This window comes from Manacus vitellinus, unplaced genomic scaffold (genome assembly GCF_001715985.3).
Source record: "Manacus vitellinus isolate BGI_N305 unplaced genomic scaffold, ASM171598v3 scaffold_0_pilon, whole genome shotgun sequence".
NCBI classification, from domain to species: domain Eukaryota; kingdom Metazoa; phylum Chordata; class Aves; order Passeriformes; family Pipridae; genus Manacus; species Manacus vitellinus.
In genome coordinates, this window is record NW_021938789.1 from 39,856,477 (window position 1) to 39,878,950 (window position 22,474).

General features: G+C 49.4%; 2 protein-coding genes across 5 annotated transcripts; one reads left to right on the top strand and one right to left on the bottom strand.

The window, feature by feature from the left end:
• The first annotated feature begins 4,386 nt into the window (after positions 1-4,386).
• On the top strand, positions 4,387-12,057 carry HOPX (HOP homeobox). 4 transcript variants are annotated; one of them, XM_018071934.2, is made up of 3 exons: positions 4,387-4,631; positions 9,168-9,343; positions 11,617-12,057. In XM_018071934.2, exons 2-3 carry the CDS (start codon positions 9,200-9,202, stop codon positions 11,692-11,694), a joined length of 222 nt encoding a protein of 73 aa, XP_017927423.1. In that variant the 5' UTR covers positions 4,387-4,631; positions 9,168-9,199; the 3' UTR covers positions 11,695-12,057. The 4 variants fall into 4 exon arrangements, with proteins under 4 accessions (XP_017927423.1, XP_017927415.1, XP_017927412.1 ...); XM_018071926.2 differs by lacking the exon at positions 4,387-4,631 and adding an exon at positions 7,538-7,670; XM_018071923.2 differs by lacking the exon at positions 4,387-4,631 and adding an exon at positions 8,761-8,879.
• Positions 11,842-22,333, bottom strand: THEGL (theg spermatid protein like). The gene is made up of 8 exons (XM_018071910.2): positions 21,937-22,333; positions 19,738-19,788; positions 18,632-18,754; positions 16,953-17,066; positions 16,532-16,643; positions 15,292-15,423; positions 14,594-14,769; positions 11,842-14,034 (listed from the first exon to the last, which is right to left on the bottom strand). Exons 3-8 carry the CDS (start codon positions 18,703-18,705, stop codon positions 13,920-13,922), a joined length of 723 nt encoding a protein of 240 aa, XP_017927399.2. The 5' UTR covers positions 18,706-18,754; positions 19,738-19,788; positions 21,937-22,333; the 3' UTR covers positions 11,842-13,919.
• Positions 22,334-22,474: the final 141 nt, after the last annotated feature.

Sequence of the window (22,474 nt, forward strand, 5' to 3'; positions counted from 1 at the left end):
ATCACCTGTGGCAACGCCCCAGCAGCTGGTGGCACCAGGGTCACCTCTCAGTAGGCACCGACCAAGGCCCTCTCCCACCCACCCAAACTGCTCCGATGGAAAGCACAGGGCTGGCTGCACGGCACTGCTGCTGCAAAGTGGGTGCAACGGCCAGGCACCCCCTGCAGCCAGGAACTCCCTGCCTGCCCCTCACAGCACCCATGGGCTACCTGGCATGGGACAGTACAGGGGAAAAGATGATCCTTGTCCCTGAAGGGTGAAGGCTGAGGAAAGTGGCTGGGCTCCATGACAGCCAGGGATTGTCAGCAACTGTGCTCAACACACCAGGAGCCTTGAAGCAGGGCTTCAGGATAGCATGCCTGCTTACAACTGAGAAGGCCGTGTTGGTGGCAGGCAAGTGTTTGGGGAGAGCTCATCCCTGCTCTGGGAAAGGATGAAGTCCCTCCTTTGACCTTGAAGTATTTGACAACTGAAATATTTCAGTCAGGACTTCCAAAACCAGGCAGCTTCAGCCTAGAGATTCAGAACGGAACAGATTTCAGAATACTGATTTCAGAATTGGTCAACATGTGGTTAGCAGTAGTATTGTGCATCACTTATTTTTTTTGTTTGTGTTTTTTTCATTATTATTTTTATCGTTATTACTATTTATTGATTAGTCGCAGTTATATTTTAATATCATTATTATATTTTACTTTGTTTCGAGTATTAAACTGTTCTTATCTCAACTCATGAGTTGCCTCGCTGCCTCCCTGACTTGCTCCCTCGAAAACGCGTGGCCATCCAAATCTGTGGAAGGGCACTCGCTCCCCTTCGCATACCTCTGGCACTTCCAGGGTAGAAAGCAGTTCTGCATGTCTACTCTGCCCTCCTCCCTGCCTCTGCCCTGTGCTGGAGCCCATGTTTCCCTGGGCTAGGCATGTCAGGTGGCTCACACGTGGGATGCCCTGCCGGCTGTCTCTGCGTGCTGGGGCACGCTCTGCCCACAAGCAATGGCAGTGCTGTTGAAAATCCTCCTGGCAAGGAACTGCATGTATCAGCTCCTGGTTTAGTCACTTCAAAACAATCTGGTTAGTAAGAGGGAGAGTAGGAAGAAAGACTGTACCCCAGGCAGAGATTGCACATGGAAATACCAATGAGATGACACTGTTCTCTGAGAAGTATTGGAACAACTGGAGGAATAATAAAACATTGCAGTTTCCATCCACACGACTGTATCCCACAAAGTAAAGGCAGGGATCTTACTGGAAGTCACGTCTGATTAGTATCTGTCTGGCCTGGATCTGTTCTAATGCTGAGGAGAGACAGGCTGAACCCTGCCCACTAAAAAAAAAAGGAAAATGTATGAAGGAGAGTGCAGGAGAGGCAGTTGCTGAAGCCGGGTGGGCAGCAGGCAGCCCGGCTCCAGCAGCAAGGGGCCACCTGTGCCCACCTCCTCTTCCCCCTGCCTGGGGCATGGTCTGAGTGAGCACTGCATGCTGCTGACTCTCTGGCTGCAGCTAGTGTTGCTGCTCTCCTAGGGAAAAACTGATCAAAAGATCAGTGATTCAGTCAGGTTCTCGTGTTTTGGGATATCAAAGGCAATTGTTAGCTGCACCCTGAAGAGTGACTGATTTCTTACGCTGTTCTGGGGCAAGCGGCGTATGCAGGTAGAAATCTCATCTGATTTACTGCAAGAGTTGTCCTGTAAGTGAGTACTGGCTGGTTAGGAAACTCTTCTCTGACTGAATGGAAGCCAAAAAATTCAGTAAAGCCTTGTTTCCAGCCACATTTTTTGGATTAGTAGCCAGAAAACCCCAGCACATCAGGAAAAAAACCACTGAAAAACAAAACAGAAGATGGCTTTTGAGGTTTTCCTTTGCATTGGTATGCTCAGAGGGAGAAAGGAAGGTTTTGCTCTCTATCTGACAGTTGGGTTGGGGTGGAGTCTCTCGAAAGCACACATTTTTTAATTTACACAATTAGAAAAAGAAAGAAATCTCTGTTTAATGCCCAGACAAGAGGTGCTGGTACTAAGCCTCATTTTGAGGAAAGAAAACATGGCAAAATTCAAGAAAGACAGATGCATGAAAAGGAGGCAATATGAACAAGTCAGAAAAGCTAAATTATATCCCATTCTATCCTGATGGCCTGACGAGTTGCTTCCCCCCTCTACTTTTCATCTTTTTTCCATTCTGTCTCCATGCAGCTTTAGGGGGACAACATTTGGGCCAGGATAGCCATGAGCTGTGTGTCCAGTGCTCCTCCCAAAGTGACTGCAGCCAACATGGAGCTCCATGTTGCCATGGAGCAACATGGATGATATTCAAGCCTCTGCAAGAGGGGTCCAGAGGAGTGGGGTGCTGAATGCAGGCTGCAGCTGTCAACTCCACCCTGCAATGCCATAGCATCTTGCAAGACTGTCAAATGCACATCACAACAACTGTACTTCTTCCCCTGTCAGGAAAAATTCTCTGTGATAGCCCTGGATGCACCCTGCATTTTGTTTCTATTTAATCTAATTCTGCTGACAAAGGGACATCCTCCGGGGACAGGATCACTTCATACCAGGTAAGGTATAAACTCCAGCAGTACTTTGACTCTCTCCCAGAAGGAGAAATGGGGCCTAAAAAAATTCAGAAAAGATCAGGAAAGCATTAGCATGTGCCAGGCACAGGTGGGTAGATTCATGATGTGACTTTCACGCTGTCACCACTTCAGGACTCTCAGCACCTCTGAAGACATTTCAGTGGTGTGTCTCAGCCTGAAACATGTCACTGCCAGCGCTCCCAGTGCAAATCTGGGCTGGGTTCATAGGCTAAGGGAAAAGGGTTTTTCCACATTAAAGACTTTCTTTCTGTTGACAGTAATAAACAAGGGAAGAGAGGAGCCCATCCTGTTCCTGTGGGCCAGGTTACTCACATTTTGCAATGCTCGGGGCACATGCATGGAAAAAAATAAAAGACAGCATACAAACATACGAAAATGTTTCTGGGCAGAGTATTTTCCCATCTATCCTGTCTCCAAGGTTAGCCAAGAGCAGATGCCAGAGCAGAGCATGGGCATGGGGCAGATAAGTAGCAATATCCACTGGAGCTCCCCCAAGCAGGTGACAGTATTCAGTTCAGGACCTCTACCTGGATTTTCCCACACTGGGTTTGAAATCCAGGGCTGACTCCTGCTGCAGGGGTCTGCTCCAGCCTCCTTGAATGCACCCTGATGTCCCCCAGCCATGGCTGCTGGAGCCATCCTGTTGGACACATCTTCCAACCTGCCTGTCCGCACCCATTGCTAACCATGTTCCTGTTGCTTAACACCTGTGATAAACAGGACGTAATTTCTTGGCCAGGTGCCTGCCCAGGGCATGTAGGATCAAGTCTTCTCCAAAAGACTTCTCTTCACTTGCTTTATCAGGCAGTGAAGCTATCCCTGTAGCAAAAGCACTCGTTTCATAAATGTCATCCTGCCAGGAAAATTGGCACAGGTCTGCCTGCCCTTCGGCACAGATGTCTTTGCAATCCCCTTGTCTTGGCCCATGTTTTCCCCAACATTAAAAATCTCTTTGGGATGGTTTTGGCTCATTGCTAAACATATGGCAGGTTTCTTGTGTTTGTCCAGCCACTTCTCCCCAGGGGCAGGGTTCCCTGGCCCTGGCTCCAGTCAGCTCCACAGCTTTTTGCATCCTGTGCCAGTTTGCATTTTGCTCTGGCAGATAATCTCAGCCATTGCAACTCATACTCAATTTTTCTCCAGCCTCTCTGATTTTCCAGCATCTTCTTCCAGCTGTCTGTAAGCTGAGAGAAAATCAGCCCCTCCCCACTGCACCCCACCCGACAAGCTGCCTCTTTTTAAGATGCTGTCTAATGCTTCCAGACCACCCCAGTGGGAACTGCAGGCTCCGGGGCACTTTAAACGAGGAGAATATTGGTCTTTGGCAGAAGAGGATGCTCTACCCTCCTCCCCATTCCCAGCCAGGCTCCTGTCCCATGCCTCTGGAGGGCACTTGGGCTGCAGCAGCAGGTGAGATCCAGGGCCAGTCCTGCCCCTACACCCAGCCTGGCGGGATCACACGGCTGACCAAAGTGACAGCAGAGTCAGGAATGTTAAACCTGGACACATCATTTGCAAGAGACTGAAGTGAGATCAGAAACCAGCCCTGCAAAGGAGTGAGCGCCACCGTACTCCATCAGCAAAGCCAGGAGCGGGGCTCCCCGCGGCAGGGGAGCGGGACCCATCCCAGCCGAGGAGGACAGGGAGTGCAGATGAACGAACAGCTCAGCGCAGTTTCCGCCGCACCCCGCCTTCACCCTTCCTGTACCCCTGCAGGAAACAGCCCCAGCAGCCCTCGCCCGGGGCCCGTAGGACGGTGTCCATCAGCCCGGAGAGTGGCGGGACGAGCCCCGACGGCTGCCGGTGACACCCGTCCGAGAGCCCCGCAGCGCGTACAACCATGCGTTGAGCCCTGCCAAGGAGAGTGGATGCCAAACCTGAATTACCAGCCCAGAGAGTGGCTGTGGATCCCGGGAGCTCCTGTGATTTGCGGCAGGTTTTTCAGGTCCCCGCCTGTCACACACACACGCAGATACTTAAGCAGTCACCCAAGGACCTGCGGGGTTCTTGTTTTACACACTTCTGGTCCCTGCCAGCTCCAGGTAAGCACATGTTTTGAGCTAGGGGTGCTGGAGTGGATTTGCTGTTGGGGATGGGGAGGTGGGTGATGAAGGGAGGAGCTGCCCTGTGAGTATTGGTACTGCGAAGGTTGGAGCCGGTCTGAGTGAGAAAGCTTCATGCCCGGGGCAGGGCAAGGGGCGCACAGGCAGGCAGAGACCCCAGGCGGGAGCTACCACGGGGACCTGCCTCTGCTGCAGCAGCTGCTGTGCTGTTTGCTTTGTTCGCATCCGATAATATCTTCTAAAAGGCTCAACGGGTGGTTTACCGGATGCATGACAGGTGGTTTTTCCTTATTTATGGCAGGGTCCAGTTTATTTTTAAAGCCTGTGTCCCACCTTATCCTGTGCACCATGCTGGCTGACGTTATCCACAGCCACCCCACAGCAAGAGGCCAGGCAAAGCTCAGGACAAGACATGGCTCTGCAGCAGAGCAAGGCAGGGTTAGAGGGCTTGTTTGCATTGAGAACTGCTATTTTGATCCCTGCAGTGGCAGGAAATAGCTGCAGGCTAAAATCAGATGCAGATGCCTCCAGTTGCATCCCAGCCCTGACACTGGGAGCACTGGGGAAGGGGACAAAAAACCCAACAGGGGCTATGGGGGCCCCATCACCTTGGCAGGAGCTACTGCTCAGAGAGATTTCCAGGGGCTTTGGGTGCAGTAAATTGTTAGAAAGTTACACAGCCAGCCAGCTATTGTGACTACTGTTCAAAAAACCAAAGCTGAGCAAACAGAGATCATGTCTTTTCTGGAAAAGCAGCAGATTTCTGCCAGGATAATAAATGCTGACTGCACTAGCAGTGCTGAACAAGCATGCTGGGAGACAGAGGGATGTCCTCTCCCATTTCAGGCCAGAGCTAGGAGTCCTGCTAGTAACTCGGGGTGTTTCTGAGGAGCTGGATGCAACCACAGGACACGGGTAGTACAATATCTATCTATCTACCTAGTAAGACTTTCTCTTGCTGCAACTTGTGTCCATCGGCCATTACCTTTTGTCTGCTCACTCCAAAATGGCTCTGGAGGTCCACTTCAATGCCCTATCAGCCACACTAAGAGCACCAGGTGCTGTCATGTACACAGCAAGGCTGGCTGGAGCCGCCCACAGCACAGGCAACTGTTGAACCCCTTGCAAGCTTCTGCTCTTAATACTGCTCCACCTAAAACCAAGATAGTCAGAGCCAAGTGTGAATTCCCCAGGGGTTTTTAGCTTGACTTAGGACAGAGCAGGTGTCACCAAAGCTGTGGTGGTTTCACTGTGACAGTGCATCTGGCATTGCCATTTCTGCCTGTGTGAGTAAACCCCTGACACACAGCTCTCAGGGGACTGTTCACAGAGCTGAATGACAACTGCAGCCCCACAGCCTTTCTGAAAGCCAAATAGATGGTTAACATCCTTTGCACTGGAAAAACCATTTTTTTTTCCAATGCCTTCAAAACTTTAGTGAGAAAAAAGCAGTAAGCAGCACTGATTTTCAGCAGCTGAGCCAAACAGCTATGAGTCTCCATCTTTCTGCCAGGCTTAAAGAAGCATAAGCAAGACATTTGTACCTTTCCTGTACAGAGGAGAGGTCCTAGGCAGCCTGAAGGCCAGGCTGCAGGCCTGGGCTTAACCGAGCCTCCATTTAAATAGAAGGCAGGTGAGAAGTGGTCCAGGTAGGGCCAATCAGGGCATTTAGGCATTCCTGGTGCCTTCAAGTTGTGTCATATACACCAATTTTTAGCACCCAAGAGGTGCTAAATGCTGGATGCTGCATGTTGCACAGGGGCCACATGGCTCCTGAAAGCCTCCAGGACTTAGTGGAGTGATGTGGGGAGACCTGTAGAGCCCTCCAGGAGCCCCAGGGTTTTGGCCTTTTCCTGAAAGCCACTTCACAGCCTTGAGAGGTAGGAACTGTTGTCCTTCCAGAGCAGGGTTAGAGAGGAGACAAGGAAAAGCCATTGGGCATCACATTATGCATGCTGGAGCACCCGGGGCTGCCAGCAGGTAGAAGACACTGTGTCTTACGGGGAAATGCCTCAGGAGCTTGGAGATAAACAGAAACAGCTGTGCAGGTGAAACATGAAAGTTGAGGCACATGCTCCCTATGCAAATCAGTGCATTCACATTAACGTATATTAATGCAGCAGGCGGCAAACAATGATTTATGAATCGCCAAGACATGTTGCTGCTGGTGGCACAAGCCACAGGCTGGTGGTACAAGCTCTGGATTTATGATCCAGAGGTGATGAGGAGCCCTGTGGTGGCTGCGCTTTCTAGGAGAAGGGCAGGTGGCTCAGTAGAGTGCTGATCAAGGAGGAGAGGCAGGACTTGTGGCTTAAGCTTGGCCTCATCTGCACTTTGACCTCATGGAGAGCCTGGCAGCCGTGGTGCTGGAGAGAAGCACCTGAAGTCCAGGGGACCTCCTTCTCCCCCTGCATCTTTTCCAGAGGTCTCCAAATGCCCAAAGTAGGTGAGCAGCATTCAGCAGATCCCCGCTACCTCACATGCCTGAGGAACTGAATTTTGGCTGCTCCCTTCCTATTTGGATGCCTCTGAACTGAGCTGACCCCAAGAAAGCCCAGGCAGCTGCAACTCTCCGTAGACAAGGCCAGCTCGGCTTGCAGTACCTGGGGTTAAAGCCAGGCTTTCACCAGTCCATCCAGGGCTAGTGGATGATACTGTCTACCAGCACTCCATCACACTCAGAGGTGCTGCAACCTTTCGCAACCGCTATGTTACAATCAGTATTTATCGAGTGACTCAAGCAGAGTAGGCTGTTTCACAACCAGCCCTGGTCTATTTATAAGCCCCTACTCAAATGCCAAAGGATTCTTTTGTTAGTCAAAGCAGCTTCTGCAGACTAGGTTCAGGAGGGCCTTTGCTTTATGAGGTAAAGCTCAAAGAAGAGGATCTCTCCAGACTCTCGTGAACAGCAGAGCTGGCTCTTTGAAAGCTGCAAAACAGTTTTGAAGCTGAGCTCCATCCTAGCAGTTCTGTCAGCAAGTGAAAGCCCTGGGGCATTCAGTATCCCAGGGTACCCAGGTAAGTTATCAGTCAGCCAAGAAAGTGCTTGGGTTTAAAGCTATTCAGTATGGGTGCAGCATGATGGAGGTGTCTGGGTTACATCCCAGAGCCAAAGGAAAGGAGAAGCTGGACTGCAGTGTGGAGGCAGGGCAAGTCTGCAGTGAATGGCCCAGAGGAGTCTCAAGGTTGGCCAAGGGCTCCTGGCAGCACTGGAGAGCCAGCAATACCAACCAGCCCACCTGACAGAGATGGGCCAGGCAACTTGGACAGCAGGAGAGCAGATCAAGAAAGGCCACATTTTTCATCCAGCTCCTCCCCCACCAACACCCCACAGCCTGGTTTCGAAAACACCAAAATGATTCAGCATCAAGGGACTTCTGCATGCTTTGTGGGGGCAACGCCTTGTGTCTTAGTTAACTGAATTGGCGAGCTCGACCCTCTGCCACACAGGAGCAAACCTGAAGCCCAGCAGAAGAGATGTGTGGGACTTACTTGTTTTGCTTGTGCTTTTGGGCTAAGCCTTCCAGAGATTTATGCAAAGCACAAGTGGGACAAATGTTACTCTGGAGGGCAGTATGGGCTTCTTATTTCTGCCATTGCTGGGAACACCTAGCACTGACCACAGCCAAAGGCAGTGAGTGCCTGGGCAACAGATATGCATGGGGTGCAGTCCTCTGAGGACTGACCCTTCACTTATACACCAAAAACCAAATAAATAGTTCTGTGATGCTCAGGAGTAGTAGGACTAACTGTTTATGCCCACGCATGATAACATTAAATATCAGTAAAAACAAAGCAGCTCACCCACTCATCACCAGCTTTGTGTGATGTCTGGCCACGCTGCTAAGAGAACCAGGACATGATCAGAAGGGGAAATAGGGTGATTGCTGTGTCAAGGACCATGCTCCCAAAAGATTCTGCATTCTCTGTTTTGTGATTCCCTTGCACAAACTTTCCTGATCACTGGAAAGTAAGGAAAAAAAAAACCCAACCCCTTAGGCTGGATGCCAGATATTGTCCCTTCACCCAGAGGATAAATAATGTTTTTTAACTAATGTCTTTAAATTACCCCCCTGAACATTCCCATTGCTGTGACATCACTCCTAAGTGACGCCCAGGTCTAAATACGGCTGTAAACAGGAATCGTCCCCATGGGAATCACGCTGGCTATAAATACAGCACCAGGAGAGCGCTGAGCAGCCTGCAGTTTCCTGCCAGCTAAGAATGGTGAGACAGCTCAGCTGGGCACTGCTGGCGTGCGGTTGCCGTAGTAAGGAAACTGAGGCAGGAGTTGCTGGGAGGCTGAGGGGTTGGCACTCCCAGCTGAGCTCTGTGGCATGTCTTTGGGAAGGGAGTTGTGGCATGTCTTTGGGAAGGGAGTTGTGCCCTGCCACAGCCAGAGGCCACTGCGGAGGGGGGAGCTGGTGGGGACAGGGATGGCAAATCTGGGGCTCAGCAAGTGTGGCCCCACTGACCACTTCCAGCTTGAGCAATGACACCAGCCCCTCCCTGCAGTGCCTGGCCCCATAACCCTGCCCCAGGAGAAGATGGCCACGGAAAAGCCAGTGACTCCCACTGAGGAGCAGCTGGAGATCCTGGAGTACAACTTCTGCAAGGTGAACAAGCATCCTGACCCCACTACGCTGTGCCTCATCGCAGCTGAGACTGGACTCTCTGAGGAGCAGACCCTGGTGAGTGTATGCCCCCCCACCCCTCTCCTGGCTCCAGCCCTGCATGCTCTGCATGCCTCTGTGCCCCATACACTCTCCCCACATCTGCTGCCTGTCCTGTGCTGGTCTCTCCATTAGACATCTCTATCTGTCTGTCCCCTCACAGGCTTTCTACAGCAGCCCCTACACCTCTCATGGTCCCCCCAACGTGCTCTGCACTCCTCTGTGTCCCATGTGCATATTGCTCACTGCACCCCATGCTGCACCCACAATCTCCTCTGCACCTCTGTAACCCCCAGCACAGCCCTAGCCCCACACTGCACCCACGAAGCTCTACTGCAACACAGCACACCCCTGTAACCCACATGCTCCCTGCACCCCGTATGTTCCTGCCCCGAATATACAATCCATGCATGCTGTTCTTCCAACCCATTTCTGATAGTCTTGGTTACCCAAACCACTGCTGACTTCATCGTCTGAAGAAACTACAGTCATTTAAAAACAGATACCGGATAGATGCAACACCTGCAGGATGTGCTGCAGGACACGCTCAGGCTGGGCACACTCCCTCTCACTGCAATTAGATACCCCAGAGTCCCCAAGCCCAGATGTAAGGCAAGTCTGTGAGCCTTTCCAGGAGACACAGAGGCCTCCAAATAACCCTTCACAGGGACAGGTTGCCACTGTCTGGGAATTCCACCAAGCCCTGTGCTCCATCTGCCTACCTGCAGGCTACCACAGGATTCAGAAGCAAACGGCTCCTTCCCAATTCCTTCAGATTGCGGTGCAGCTCATTTTGATGCAGGTGTTTTATAAGCTACTAGACTCATAGCAGCATTGATGGGTATAGAAAAGAAATCCAACACACTGGAAAGTTAGCAGCAGTTTGCAGAGAGCTGCCAAGCCTGGCTTTCCTTCAGCACAGCCAAAAGGATATAAGAGCAAGCAAGCAGTGTTAGCTGGAGCAGAAAAGGGGATCCCTCCTCTACTGTGCTTTGGTGACAGGGAGGTATCACTGCTTATTTGAGGCAGCAAGGAGGCAGTATCCCTAAAATACCTTTTTCTCCTTAGAAATGGCACTGTTCCATTTTTTTTTTCCCTAAAGCAAGTTGTAAAAACAGGTCATATATGTTTTAAGATATGCCCACATATCTTAAAATCTTCCCTGATAGCCCTCCTTTTCCACAAGTCAAGGGTGCTCCTAGAGATCTGGAGATGAAGGTCACATTAGGGACAGGATCAAGATTGGGATGGTGAGCTGCAAAGTGCCTGCACTGCGCATAACACAGAGAACCATTGCTCCTGACATCTGGAGAGCTTTATCAGCTAGAAATAGCAGCCATTTTAATAAAAAATTCAGTAAAAATGAGATGCAAAGAGGTACTGAGTCAACCGGAGATGATGGTTTAGGACAGAAAGTGACATTTTTGGGAGGAAGCTAGGCTGTCGATCATCTGACTGGATGTGATCCAAGGCAGTGTGAGTGCAAGAGACACTTGTACAGAGCACTGTGGTTGTATCATTATGGACCATAATAGCTTCAAAAATAGTCATGAACAAATATAGCAACAAGATGAGCTGCGACAAAAGGAATCACAGGCACATTGCCAAACAAAAGGCTGAGCTGTGCTTCCGGCACATGAGTTATATCTCTTTTCTTACTTTTCTTCTTAGGTAGTGTGGCTTTAACCAGATGCATTTTATCTAATATTTTAAGTTGTGGCTGTGCTGAAATGGCATCAGCAGCTCTTGAAGTTGGCTTACAAATGCTAAGTTACTAAAGAACATAGACATGCATATTGCTTGAAGACTAAGATAATTTTTAAACAATTTTTAAAACCTATTTGTTCTTAAATTTGTTGAGAGCCACTGTGCTGTCCCTGTCATCCTTTCTGAAGCAGTTCAACTTTTGATTCCTGTCAGTTTTGAAAGTGATTGTTTCACTGCTCATTTAAACAGACATCATCCAGCTCCTTAGCCAATCTCTTATTCTGTTTGCAAGAAAAACCTGGACTCACAGCAATAAAATATGAAGTCAGCCATGCTGTCAAAGTCTGAAGTGAGCAAGAGAAATGAGTTTGAAAGAGGTGCACATGTAGTTTAACAAGACCGTTTGGTCAGGAGCGACTGTCCGTACTGCCTGGGAACAGTACAGTGCCTTGCTACAAGAAGCAGTACCATGAGTTTCCCTTGCCTGGTCCCATGTGCTGACCACATCTGCACCTTTAGCAAAGTTATTTGGAGGGTTCACTCAGCCCAGTGCACTCAACCCCTGCTCTGTTCTTTCTCTCCAGAAATGGTTCAAGCAGCGCCTGGCAGAGTGGAGGAAGTCTGAAGGGCTGCCCTCAGAAAGCGGGTCTGTCAGGGACTAGAGGATGTTGCTCTGATCTCCATGCCTCCTATAAATGATACTGAAGCTCTTCAGAGTGGGTTTTGCTGGGGTTCTTCTGTTGCAATAGGTTTTGCGATACAAAGTAATACTCTGCTATTTAACATAAGTTTTATTTAACATGTACATAACCAAAAAAAAGAACATTATATATATATATATATGTATGTGTGTGTGCATACAGCTTTTGATGGCTGGTAACCTGTCTAGTGATTCCAACCCATTAACACCAGCTGCACAGGACAAGGCAATCTCATGCTCTTGTCCCAGGCTTGCAGAAAAGCTGCCATGAAACATGTTCAAATATAGAAGGAGGAAATAAAGATTCATTTTCCTTACAATCCCCAGAGGCAAAATATGTGTACTAGCTTTAAGGTAGAGATAATCCAGAGAGCAGGGCACCTGGGAAACCAGATGTGTTGTTCAGGTGACCTTGTTTAGCTCAAGATGCCAGAGTCAGCTCTGGATCTTGGCAAACCAAGTGCCTACACCATAATCAGACCAAGCCAAGCCCTCCTTGAATGCCTTTTTTACCTTTCTGTTAAAGGTCAACAAAGAGAAGGAACTAGTAGGTTGGGGTTTTTTTCCCCCAAATGCAATAATAAAAAAAACAATGTTTTTTGATTGTTTGAGAGGAGCTGTGTTATGTCCCTGCTTGTGTTCCCTGCCCTAATGGCAGGAGGCAGACTCCTTCCTCTGGGAGGGCAACATTTCTCCAAGATGGCCTCAGTGGCCACTGTGGGTTTTCCCTCTTGCCACAGGGACAGCCCACAGACATGGGCAGCCTCATCTTCTAGGGCGCCCATGGGTCCCTGCACAGCAGCCCATACAGCCCCATGCACACCAGCCCTGAGGTGGCAGGGGCTGGTGCTGCTGGGGTTCTCCCACAGGGTGAGGGGTGTAGGGGGCAGACTCCAGCCTCCTCTTGGCCATTCTCAGGCCTGAGGAATGCAGTTGTGCTGGGGCTCTTGCACAAAACCCAGACTCATCCATCCTCCTACAGGACAACACATGGTCTAAAAATAACCAGCACCATTTCCCAGTGACCTTACCTTGTTCAAGAGGGTTCAAAAGTCCTCTGCTTAGTGGATTACTGAATTGATTAATGGATCCTCTGATTAATCCCCTTCTGGTTTGTGGTCACCTGCCTCTACTTCTTTGGAAGGAGAATCAGCTTAACACAGGAAAGATTAAAATACATTGACTCTGAAACTGCCACATGCTTTCATTTGTGGCTTTTGTCCCTTACTGGTGAGCATCTCTCTTGCCTCAGTATCTCCAGCCCATTGCCAGTGGTTGGGCTGCCAGGGCAAAGCACACCAAACTTGTAGGAAACAGATAAAAGCATTCTCCCTATGCCATGTCCCCCAAAGGCTATGTTGTTCCCCTGCAATCCAGCTGCCAAACTGACTTGCTCTCAGACCCAACTGGAGCTCAGAATTTGTTCTGCAGAGTCTGGCATCAATATCTGTTTTCTTCTTCGCCTTTGCAATGTGCTTTCTCTCTTACACTGAGGGGAACTCTGCTTTTTTGAGTTAGGCTCCAAAAATCCCAATGCAGAGCTCCCTTATTTTGCTCAGGGTGACACAACTGAGTATCTGAACTGGACAGATTTTACCCAGATGCATAATGTGTATCAAAGATGCATGCAACAGAAAAGGCTGGATCTGCTTGTTCTTCAGGCGTTTGAGAAAACAGGCCCCAAATCCAAGCCAACTCAACATACATTGCAGCCTTTTGTGTCTCTACTTCTGTCACAAGCACAAAACTTTGTGTCAGCAAGAAGTTCTTTAAACTTTAGCAAAAATTTTTAAGCCCAAGTTCAGGAGTTGTGTTGCATCACCCTACTGCATGCTGTTGCGTTTGGTTTGCCACACTTTCTTGTGTGAAAGAACAGGTCCTGTGCTGCCTTCCCCCAGCAGTTGTTTCATTACTTCTTTAACTATTACAGCAAAACAATAAGGAGAGAAACTGCAGATATAACCCATCCTAGGGAGAGAGGCTTCCCACATTAGGTCAAATTCTGTTCATTTCCCCTGGTGGCTATTCTTAAGGAGTGACCATTTTATTTGAATTCCCAGAAAGTGTTCCTGCTGAGTGCTGCCTCTGCGCTGTGTTCAAGTAGATTTTCTACGCACAGCACATCCCAGAGAGAGTGATGTTCCAAGGGGTGATGGGGGCAGCTGGCAGGTGCATTTCTGAGGGAGCTTAGCGCTGAACTGGGCGAGCTAGTTCTCGGATCCGATCAGAACAAGTTGCCTTCATAGCAGTCTCCTTCACTCTGAATGCATCTAGGTTGAATTGAGCCAAGCCCATGGGAGGCCTGGGGGAGAGAGAGTAGGGATGGTCAGTCTCGACTAGAGCAGGGCCAGCTGCCAGCTGACACACCTCCACCTGCGCCCTGCCCCTCCCTGCCAAGGGAGGACAAAAGGAGTCATGCCTCCACTGCTGTCACCAGGAGAGGGACTGTCTGGCAGTCACTACAGCCAGGCATTCCCCCACCCTCTGTGAAACATCCTATCCAGCACTTCCTGCAGGCTGGACTGAGGTCAGCTGCATCATGCTGGGCAACATGAATGTGCTACATTGTGCCCTGTGCCAGTTGGGTGATTTTTATGATAGTAATTAATAAGAAGTCCCAACCAGTAATTCCTGCTGGAATTAGAAAGTTCCTATTTCTTCTCTTTTGACTGTCCTTCCACCTCAAAATTGCACAACCCATGTAGCATTATCACATCCAGACACAGAAAATCCATGCATTTTGGAAGTGGAAGAACAGTGGCTTAATCTCACTGGCCAAACACAAATCACCAAGGTGCTATGGCTTGCAGAAAATGGGCTGGCAGCTGATAATTTCCCCATGACAGGGAAGCAGCACCTACCTTTTGCCAGGCTGGGCCAGTTCCACAATCCTTGGTGTAGCCACTGCACGCTTGGCAGCCTCTGACACTGGCCACTGAGGATCCCGCGGGGCCGCGTACTTAGAATGCAGTTTCTTTGGCCTAGCCAGCTCAATGGTCCGAGGGCTCGCAACTGCCTGCTGAGCTGACTTGGAAACCTGTGGAAGAATTAGGAGGAAGGTCCTTAGAGGTGCTCCTGGCATTCGAGGGTGGTCAGCCTCCAGTAACTCAGTGTACCCAGGTTCACAGCCACTGACTACAAGCAGATGGGACACAATCCTGTCCTCAGACATGTTTGGCACCAGACAAACTGTAGAAGCAGAAATCACTGCTTGGCCATTCCCACAACCTGCCCTCCAGCCTCCCCTTACCCACAGCCCTTTGTCCAACCCACCCCGCAGCACTGGAGATCCTGGTTAGACACTTGTCTCCCTCACCCCATCCCCACAACTGCAGGCTAGGCTCAGCTCTGCCATTCTCTGGGGACATCTACGGGAGTCAGCTCATGCTCTGAATGGAAGATGAGTCCTGCTTTCCAGCTCAGGAAGCAGCTGCATCAGCCTTACAGAGAGCAGCACATTCAGGGCTGCCATGAAGAGAGCCACAAGGGACTGAGCACCCGTGCCCTCTCCTCTGCCAAGTGTCCCTTCCATACAGGGTCCCGGGTGATGCTGCCTTACCGGACGAATGACAGATTCAGGATAGCTGTGCTTATAGCAGCAGGTCACCTGCCTGACACAGGGCTCTGCCAGACGCTCTAACCGCGAGGATGCACTGGCCAAGGTCGCAGGAGTTGGAACCTGTGTTGGCACCTGCATGGGTTCAGAATGGAGGAGGGATGTGCAGATACAGAGCTTGTCCACAGCAGCCCACAGGGACACGCTCCCTCTCCACAAGGATGAGCACCTCAGCACCCTTCCTCTGCAGACATGGTCACAAGAAGGAGCACTCTTACTTCCCCAGCACCCACTGTTCTTTTTTCACCTGAACTATAAGGTAATTTCAGTGTTATAGGGATTCGTATGTCATAGCCACTATCACTTCTTTTCCTCACTGTTGCCTACTCATAGCCAGGAGAGGAATACCAGTAATGAGAGCATGTGTAGCCAAGTAAATTTCTCCCTATAGCAGAGAAATTTCTTCCATATTTTTCATGTTCATCTTCCTGGCTGAATCAAATGATTTCCCTGCTAAGGAGAGACACACAGATTTCAGGGTAAAAGGGCTGGTACAGTTAACTGCATTCCTATGGAAAAAGTGATTGCTGCTCCAGCATGGGACTTCTTCCCTATTTTTCACAGGGTTCCCGGTGCCAAATCCTGCTCCAGCACAGCCTCTCATTTCCCAGCCCCAGAGACTGCATCTATGCAGTCTAGCCTTTGCCACAGAAATGAGTGTAATCTGAGATTGCTCCAAGCCCTTTCACCCCTGCCAAACCAATGACCCACCTAAAAGGAACAAGTTCAGAAATAAGTCTCTAAATTAGGCTTCTAGTAAAACACTGTTAAAATACACATAGTGTTTGCAATCTCATGCCCCCTATATAGAGGAGCAAAGCTGCCTAACTACAAACATGACTGTACTCCCTAAGAGCTAAGCAGACCATTCCCATCAGGTTTCTCCAGTTTCCCAGGCTGCTTTATCAGGGGATGCAGCCCAGATGCCTCCCTTGGCTCTCCTGCTATACTAGGCTGCTCCAGCCTGGCTGTTTTCTGTCTCTCAGCAGGGAGATTTGCAAAAACAGTATCTCACTCTGAGAAGGCAGTTTCTCTCAGTATCATAAATCCCAGCAGAACCAGACAGCTTCTCCCCTCCATAGCACACATTGGGCACATCCAGGGGCAGGATACAGGATGTAAAAACTCAGGACAGTTTGCTGCATCACTGTTCCCTCCAAATCTCACTCAACCACCTCCTCACCTCTCTGGGTGGAATGAACTCTGGATGCAGCAACTTTGGCCGGGCAAGCTGGAGGATCCGTGGGGAGGCATTATAGGTCAGTGCAGATAGTGACACGGGCCACTCGGGGGATCTGGAAGCAGAGAGTCATGGCACCGCCACTCACAGATACTCCCCCACTGTGGTTTAACCAGGCTGCAGCTGGGACGTTTAAGCCTCATGTTTGCTGCAGTAGAAGACAGCTTTGTTTGTGGCCATTTCCAGTGTAGAACTCAGCCCATGAGAGCTTCCAGAAGTTCTAATGCCAGCAGAGATCCCACTCTGAATTTTGCCCTCTGTTATACCCATCCTCTGTTGCTGCATTTATTACTTTGAAGCTGCACTGATGCTACAAGGCCCAAGGGCCTACCTGTAGCACCCTATAGGCTTTCTAGTCTCTCACCTTTTTTGCAGGGAAGCCGGGTGGAATTTTTTAGGTTCAGCCAACTTCAGCAGCCGCTCAGAAGGGTAGGCAAACTTCACTAGCGGGGGACGCCCACCGATCACTGATCTGTAGCTGTACAAGAAGAAGGATTTTGAGGAACAGCACAGAAGGGTTAGCAGAAGGCGACTGACAGAGAACATGATCCTGGCAGATGGTATCCTAAGATAGGTTAAACATCCATGCCTGCTGCATGGACAAAAGCTGGCCCTGGTGCACATGGAAAAGCCACAAACAAATAGGCATTTACACTTCAGATTTCTTCACTTTAAAGGTAAATGGTGTTTGTGTCTGAAGAGTTCTCTTTTAAGCATCCTCAGTGCATTGCTTTCAAAGGCTAGGCTTTTCCTTGATCATTTCAAGAAGCCACTCCACAACACCCAGCTGTTGGTCAGCTCTGCCAATTTAGAAACCTCTTTTTTACAATGGCCTGATAGCATCTTGTGCCCTTGTAGCTCCTTTCATCTCCCCAGGCTCAAAAAATGGTCTGTTCATCCAGCTTTCCATCAGCCATAACTGTTGGAAGGTGCCTGTCATCACCAGGGAAGAAGTAAGCAGAGGTAAGTGGAAAGGCAGAAAGGGCTGTCAGATGGACACCATTAGCAAGAGGCAAAAGCTCTCAAGAGGATGAGAACCCATGGTGATAGTGGCAGGAGGGGAGAAAACTACAAACATGCATGTCTTGACATCCCTCCAGGCAGAGGAAAGCCAGGAGTGCAACAGTTTCCTCTCCACGCTCTTACAGATTAGCAACCACCTTCCTGTCTCCAAAAGAGCTTCATCTCCTCTAAGAGAGTTAGAGATGACTTGCTTCAAGTAATGCAGCATCACCCAAGGCCACTGTTGTTTACACTTTTTATATCATTTTTCACTCTTATTCCAAAACATGGTCTAGTTCTTCAACATGCAGTGACAGCAGAGGTCTTACTCAAGGCAAGAGACCTGGATTCCTTCCAGCAGCAGGATGCTATAAGATGTCTCTGTGGCTGACCTTTACTTTCAAGATTTAGGTCAGAATCCAAGAGGATGCAGGGGATCATTAATTGTATCCAGGTGCCTGGCTAGGCTGCATCAGCCCCAGTACGAACAGGGAATACTCTAGCACCCCTGTGCTTGCAGGTGCAACACACACATTTCCGTCAAGGAACGCATGCATGCACGTGATGTCTGCTTCCAAGCCAAAGCAGAGCTGTTGGCTGGGGTTTTTTTGTTAGAGCAGAGGAACATGCTCCCGTGTGCTTGAAGACTGAGATCAAGGCAAGCTCCTAAGGCCGCTGATGGGAACCTGCATCATCAGATGAGCAACCATGTGTTGCAGAAGTCCTTCCCACAGCCAGGCAGTGGGTACGAGGAAATAAAAGGGCACCAAAACTTAGCACCCCCCAGTTCCTAACCCTGTTGGAAGTCAAGCACTCAGGGTGACTATGCTCCCATAGCACTTTCCTCCCTGCTATAGGCAGCCCCTGTTCCAAGCACAAAACAGCCTGGTGAGTCTCAATGCCATGGGGCTCCCTGTGGGGCAGTGGTGATAGCAGAGGAGATGGCATCTCCCCTTCCCCTAAGAGACAGCATGTCTCCCCTGATTAGAGACCACACTCTGAGCTGCCTCCTTCCCCAGGTTGTGGTACTGCATCACTGACCTTCGCTGGTGCTCGCAAAAGTCTGTCTTGGATTTGGACAGTAACGTTATTCTTGAAGATGGTCGAGATGTCATAGCCCCCCATGATAGAGGCCAGATCGTCTCTTGGTTTCCCCACTCAAGCCTAGCAAGAACAGAAAGGGTGTAAAATTTTGGTAATATGCACAAGGGGGAAATGTGTTTGCTGGGATTATCCTTCCCTTCTTAGGATGGAACACACACACATTCTCTATGGCTCCCCACAGCTTTAAAGTGCCACTACCATCCCCTGAGCATTCACCTTCTGTTGCACTGAACTTCCTAACACTCTCCAGGTGGTTGTTGTCGACTCAAAAACAAAAGAGCCTTCAAGTTATGTCTGGTTTTAGTTACTGGAGGATGTGCAGAAAGAGTCATTTCACTACATCTCTGAAACCCCTGAGGGAGTTTCATGATTACATTTTTTTTGCCTCACTATTACCACCTAACTATACCACAGGTATGACAGTAAAAATAATGTTACAGTCAGGGTGTGCCATGGAAAGTGGGTGAGGTTTTACAGCACATTAGTGGTTACTCTCCTGTACCCAGGGCTAATTTGGAGTTGCTCATCCTCCAGTGAGAGAGTGGCCATGGTGGGAGAGGGTTTCAGAGTAGTCGGGACAGGGAACAGTAGGGCAGTGGGTTTCTCAAGCCTTTTTTGAGACCCATCCAGACAATGGAGAAGAGTTATCAAGAGACTGTTGCCCTGGCTTATCAAGCTATAGCTTGACCACATCCTGCAGACAGCAACTCTGTTACTAAAGCTGGACTGTGTCCTCCAGGATACAGTAGCCTGTGATTCCAATGAGGTCCAGTCACCTTGCACCACAGCACCATCCTACCCTGCAACATCTCAGCTGGGCCGCTCAGATGGGGCAACAAAGGCAAGACCCAAGTCAAGCCCAGTTTTTTGACTGAACACAAGAAAGGGCAAATTGGAGGGAGCCCTTCAAGCACTGAATTTCTCGGTCTGCTTTTCTGGAGACAGAGAGGAAAGCAGTAGCAAGACAATGGCCAAGGGTTTGATCTGCCTGAGCCCCATCAGTCCCCAGACCCTGAGCAAGGGCTGTTTGAGCACCTACTTACCTGGGACTGCTTTCATAAGCTACTTGCTTGGGTTCCGCAAGTACACGTATCCTGTCAGAATTGCAGAAAAGGACAAAAATGCCATTAAACATACAGTTAAACTAACAAAGCATAAAAAAACCACTGCTGTACTCAAAGCCATATAACGCACTCTGAAACCCCAGTGCTTTTGCCTCCATTCCCTTGAGAGAGCGTGTTTAAGGATCTCTCTCTTCAAGTACTTTCCATTCATTCAATCTGGCAAACTCACCAGCCCATGAATTTTTGTGCTTTCTTTTGGATTGTAGAGACACAAATTTGCAATTCTGTATTCACTGCAAGGTCCCTTTGGTACATGGCAGGTAGAGTGGGAAGGAACTTTTCTGGTTATATACATGAAACCTCTGCAGGTAGGAGAGGGATGATCTCCCAACCTATGGGAGCCCAGACGAACAAAAACACCTGTTATCAACACTGTTGTGGTTTACTAAAAGGCATCATGGAGACAGCACTGTACCCACATGGCTTTAGGAGCATATTTTATTTCAGTCCATTTAGCACAGAGGTCTTAGATGCTTAGAGACACAGAAACGTACATGGTCTCTGGCCTAGGAGCAGCTGTGAAAATGTTTTTATTGAATATACAACAGACCAAAACCTTTCAGAAAGATCAGATATCACTGCTGTTCCTGCTGATCAAGAGTACCAGGCCTGAAATCCCAATGGCTGGGAAATGCTTGTGCTTTATGAGCATGGTACAGAGAGAACAATGAGATGACCCAGTGCCACAAGTGTGTTGCACAACTCTTGGATGTCACAGACCAAGCCTATACCCACCCACTGAGGCTGCAACAACACTGTGAGGCAGCTGTGGAAGTGCCCCACCATGGAAAAAGCACAGAAGTTGAAATCCTGGTGCATTGCTTCCCTCCTCAGTATCACCCTTCAATAAGGCAGCATAGCCCTAGAGAAGAGCAAGGACACCAACAGAGAGAGAGATTTGCTGGTAGAAAACAGTCTGTGCTTTGGGGACACACCTGTGGTTTCTCTGATGAGGCTAATACCTCTAGTGAGATGCCAAGTCCCACAAATGCTTGCCAAAGTGCTCAGCACCAGAGATCCTAACAACGGCAGGCTGCTGTTACAGCATCTTCACCACACGCTCCCTGTGAAGTGCCTGCTGATTTATCTCCCCGTCACACCCAATTGCCAGCTACAACACTGGAAACACAGCTCCCACTGAGATCCCACACAGGGAACTGTGCCTGTAGGACTTTGGCCCCCTGCCACCAGTTCAAAATGGGACAGAGTCAGGAAGGCAGACATCATTTCAGGAGCCAAAAACCAGCTTCAGCTGTTTATTCCCAAGTGGCTGCCCAGCAGCTTTTCCTTGCTAAGTTGCAAGGGGGTAAAGGATTAACAGGCAGAGGTCTCCCCCAGCCTAGCTGCACCACAGAGCTAGCACTATCTCTGCAAGCAGGCTTGCTGCTTTTCCTCTGCTGCTGGCACATAACCACCACATGGCCACAGCCAAATCTAGCACAGCGTGCACACGGCCCTAATGCCCTGCACTGCTGGCTTGGACACTGCTGTGCAAAGCTTGCATCATGACCCAGCCAATGAACGAGCCACATGTATGTTCAAATCAGGTCTCTCAACTTGACAATCATTAAGTATTAATTTTTTTTTTCCCAATTAATAAAAAAAATATTACTTTTGACTCTTTTATCATGGCAAAATCTCTGGACAGACAGGCATCCCCATACAGGATGCACCTGCAGCAGCTCTGCAATTTGAAGGAGTTAAGCCACCTCACTGACAATGAGACAACCCTGGGGGAGCGCTTTGTTGTTTGGTCCTGCTCATGCTTCCCAGTAAGGAAAATGAGGACTTGCTGCAGCCAGACAAAGAAACACCTCCTCTCTGCTGCCTGAGCTCTCACAGACTCATTGCTTAAGGGGGATCAACTCTCTTTGAGATCAATTCCTTGTAAAGCAAATAGTCACAGCTTCCCTTTTTAAGGAGCAGGATGGTCAGATGTTGTCATGAAAAGCTGAGGGAAGGGGAAAACCAGGCATCATTTCCTCTCAGTGTTTACCACTATGTCATCCAATATATCGACTCACTGCTTGGTGTAAATCCCCAGCTGAGCCCTCCCGAGAAACACAGGGCATGGTCTCAACACTCAGCCAGGAGGCTGAGGTTGGGAGGGTTTCTTACCTGGTGTGTGTGTATACAGATGAATAAGAAACTGCAAAGACAAAAATAGGTGAATTTAAAAGCTTGGTAACACCTGTGGTCTGGGCTGCCTGCTCTTTAGCATGAAATAATCATGTGGCAGATGAAGTTTGTGCATCTCCTCAGAATACAATTGCTCAGCAGGTATTTGTATTGTTTTTCCCTGGCCCCTTCTCGGTGTAGCTGCCTGGTAATGCACCCTGCACATGAAGTGCTCCTCACCAGTGGATGCCCCTTACTGGGGGATGCTGGCAGCCCCAAGGCTGAAGGATAGAGCACCCCAACACCACATCCACTCATCAGCATCCTCCCTCCTGGGCACCAGTGGCCACCAACCTGCAGACTCCCACCTGACTCAGTGTAGTTATCCCTTATTACTGACTTCAGTAGCTTCGGGGGGAGGGGGGGGGAACTTTTCAGAGCCTCGGGGGTATAGCAGCTGGGTTAAACTGGGACTTGGTGCCGACAGAAAACAACCGGCTGTATTTTAAGGTGGGAAGTGTGGGGGTGTGGCATGGGA

What these genes read in the sequence shown, in the direction of transcription:
- HOPX (XM_018071916.2), top strand. Translation starts at nt 8,877, where the DNA reads ATGGTGAGACAGCTCAGCTGGGCACTGCTGGCGTGCGGTTGCCGTA. An exon ending in GCTGGCGTGCGGTTGCCGTA is followed by an intron (nt 8,923 to 9,167) that starts GTAAGGAAACTG and finishes CCCTCCCTGCAG; the next exon opens with TGCCTGGCCCCATAACCCTG. An exon ending in TCTCTGAGGAGCAGACCCTG is followed by an intron (nt 9,344 to 11,616) that starts GTGAGTGTATGC and finishes CTTTCTCTCCAG; the next exon opens with AAATGGTTCAAGCAGCGCCT.
- THEGL (XM_018071910.2), bottom strand. Translation starts at nt 18,705, where the DNA reads ATGACATCTCGACCATCTTCAAGAATAACGTTACTGTCCAAATCCAAG. An exon ending in TTTTGCGAGCACCAGCGAAG is followed by an intron (nt 17,067 to 18,631) that starts GTCAGTGATGCA and finishes CTTCTTGTACAG; the next exon opens with CTACAGATCAGTGATCGGTG. An exon ending in AGTTCATTCCACCCAGAGAG is followed by an intron (nt 15,424 to 16,531) that starts GTGAGGAGGTGG and finishes GAACCCATGCAG; the next exon opens with GTGCCAACACAGGTTCCAAC.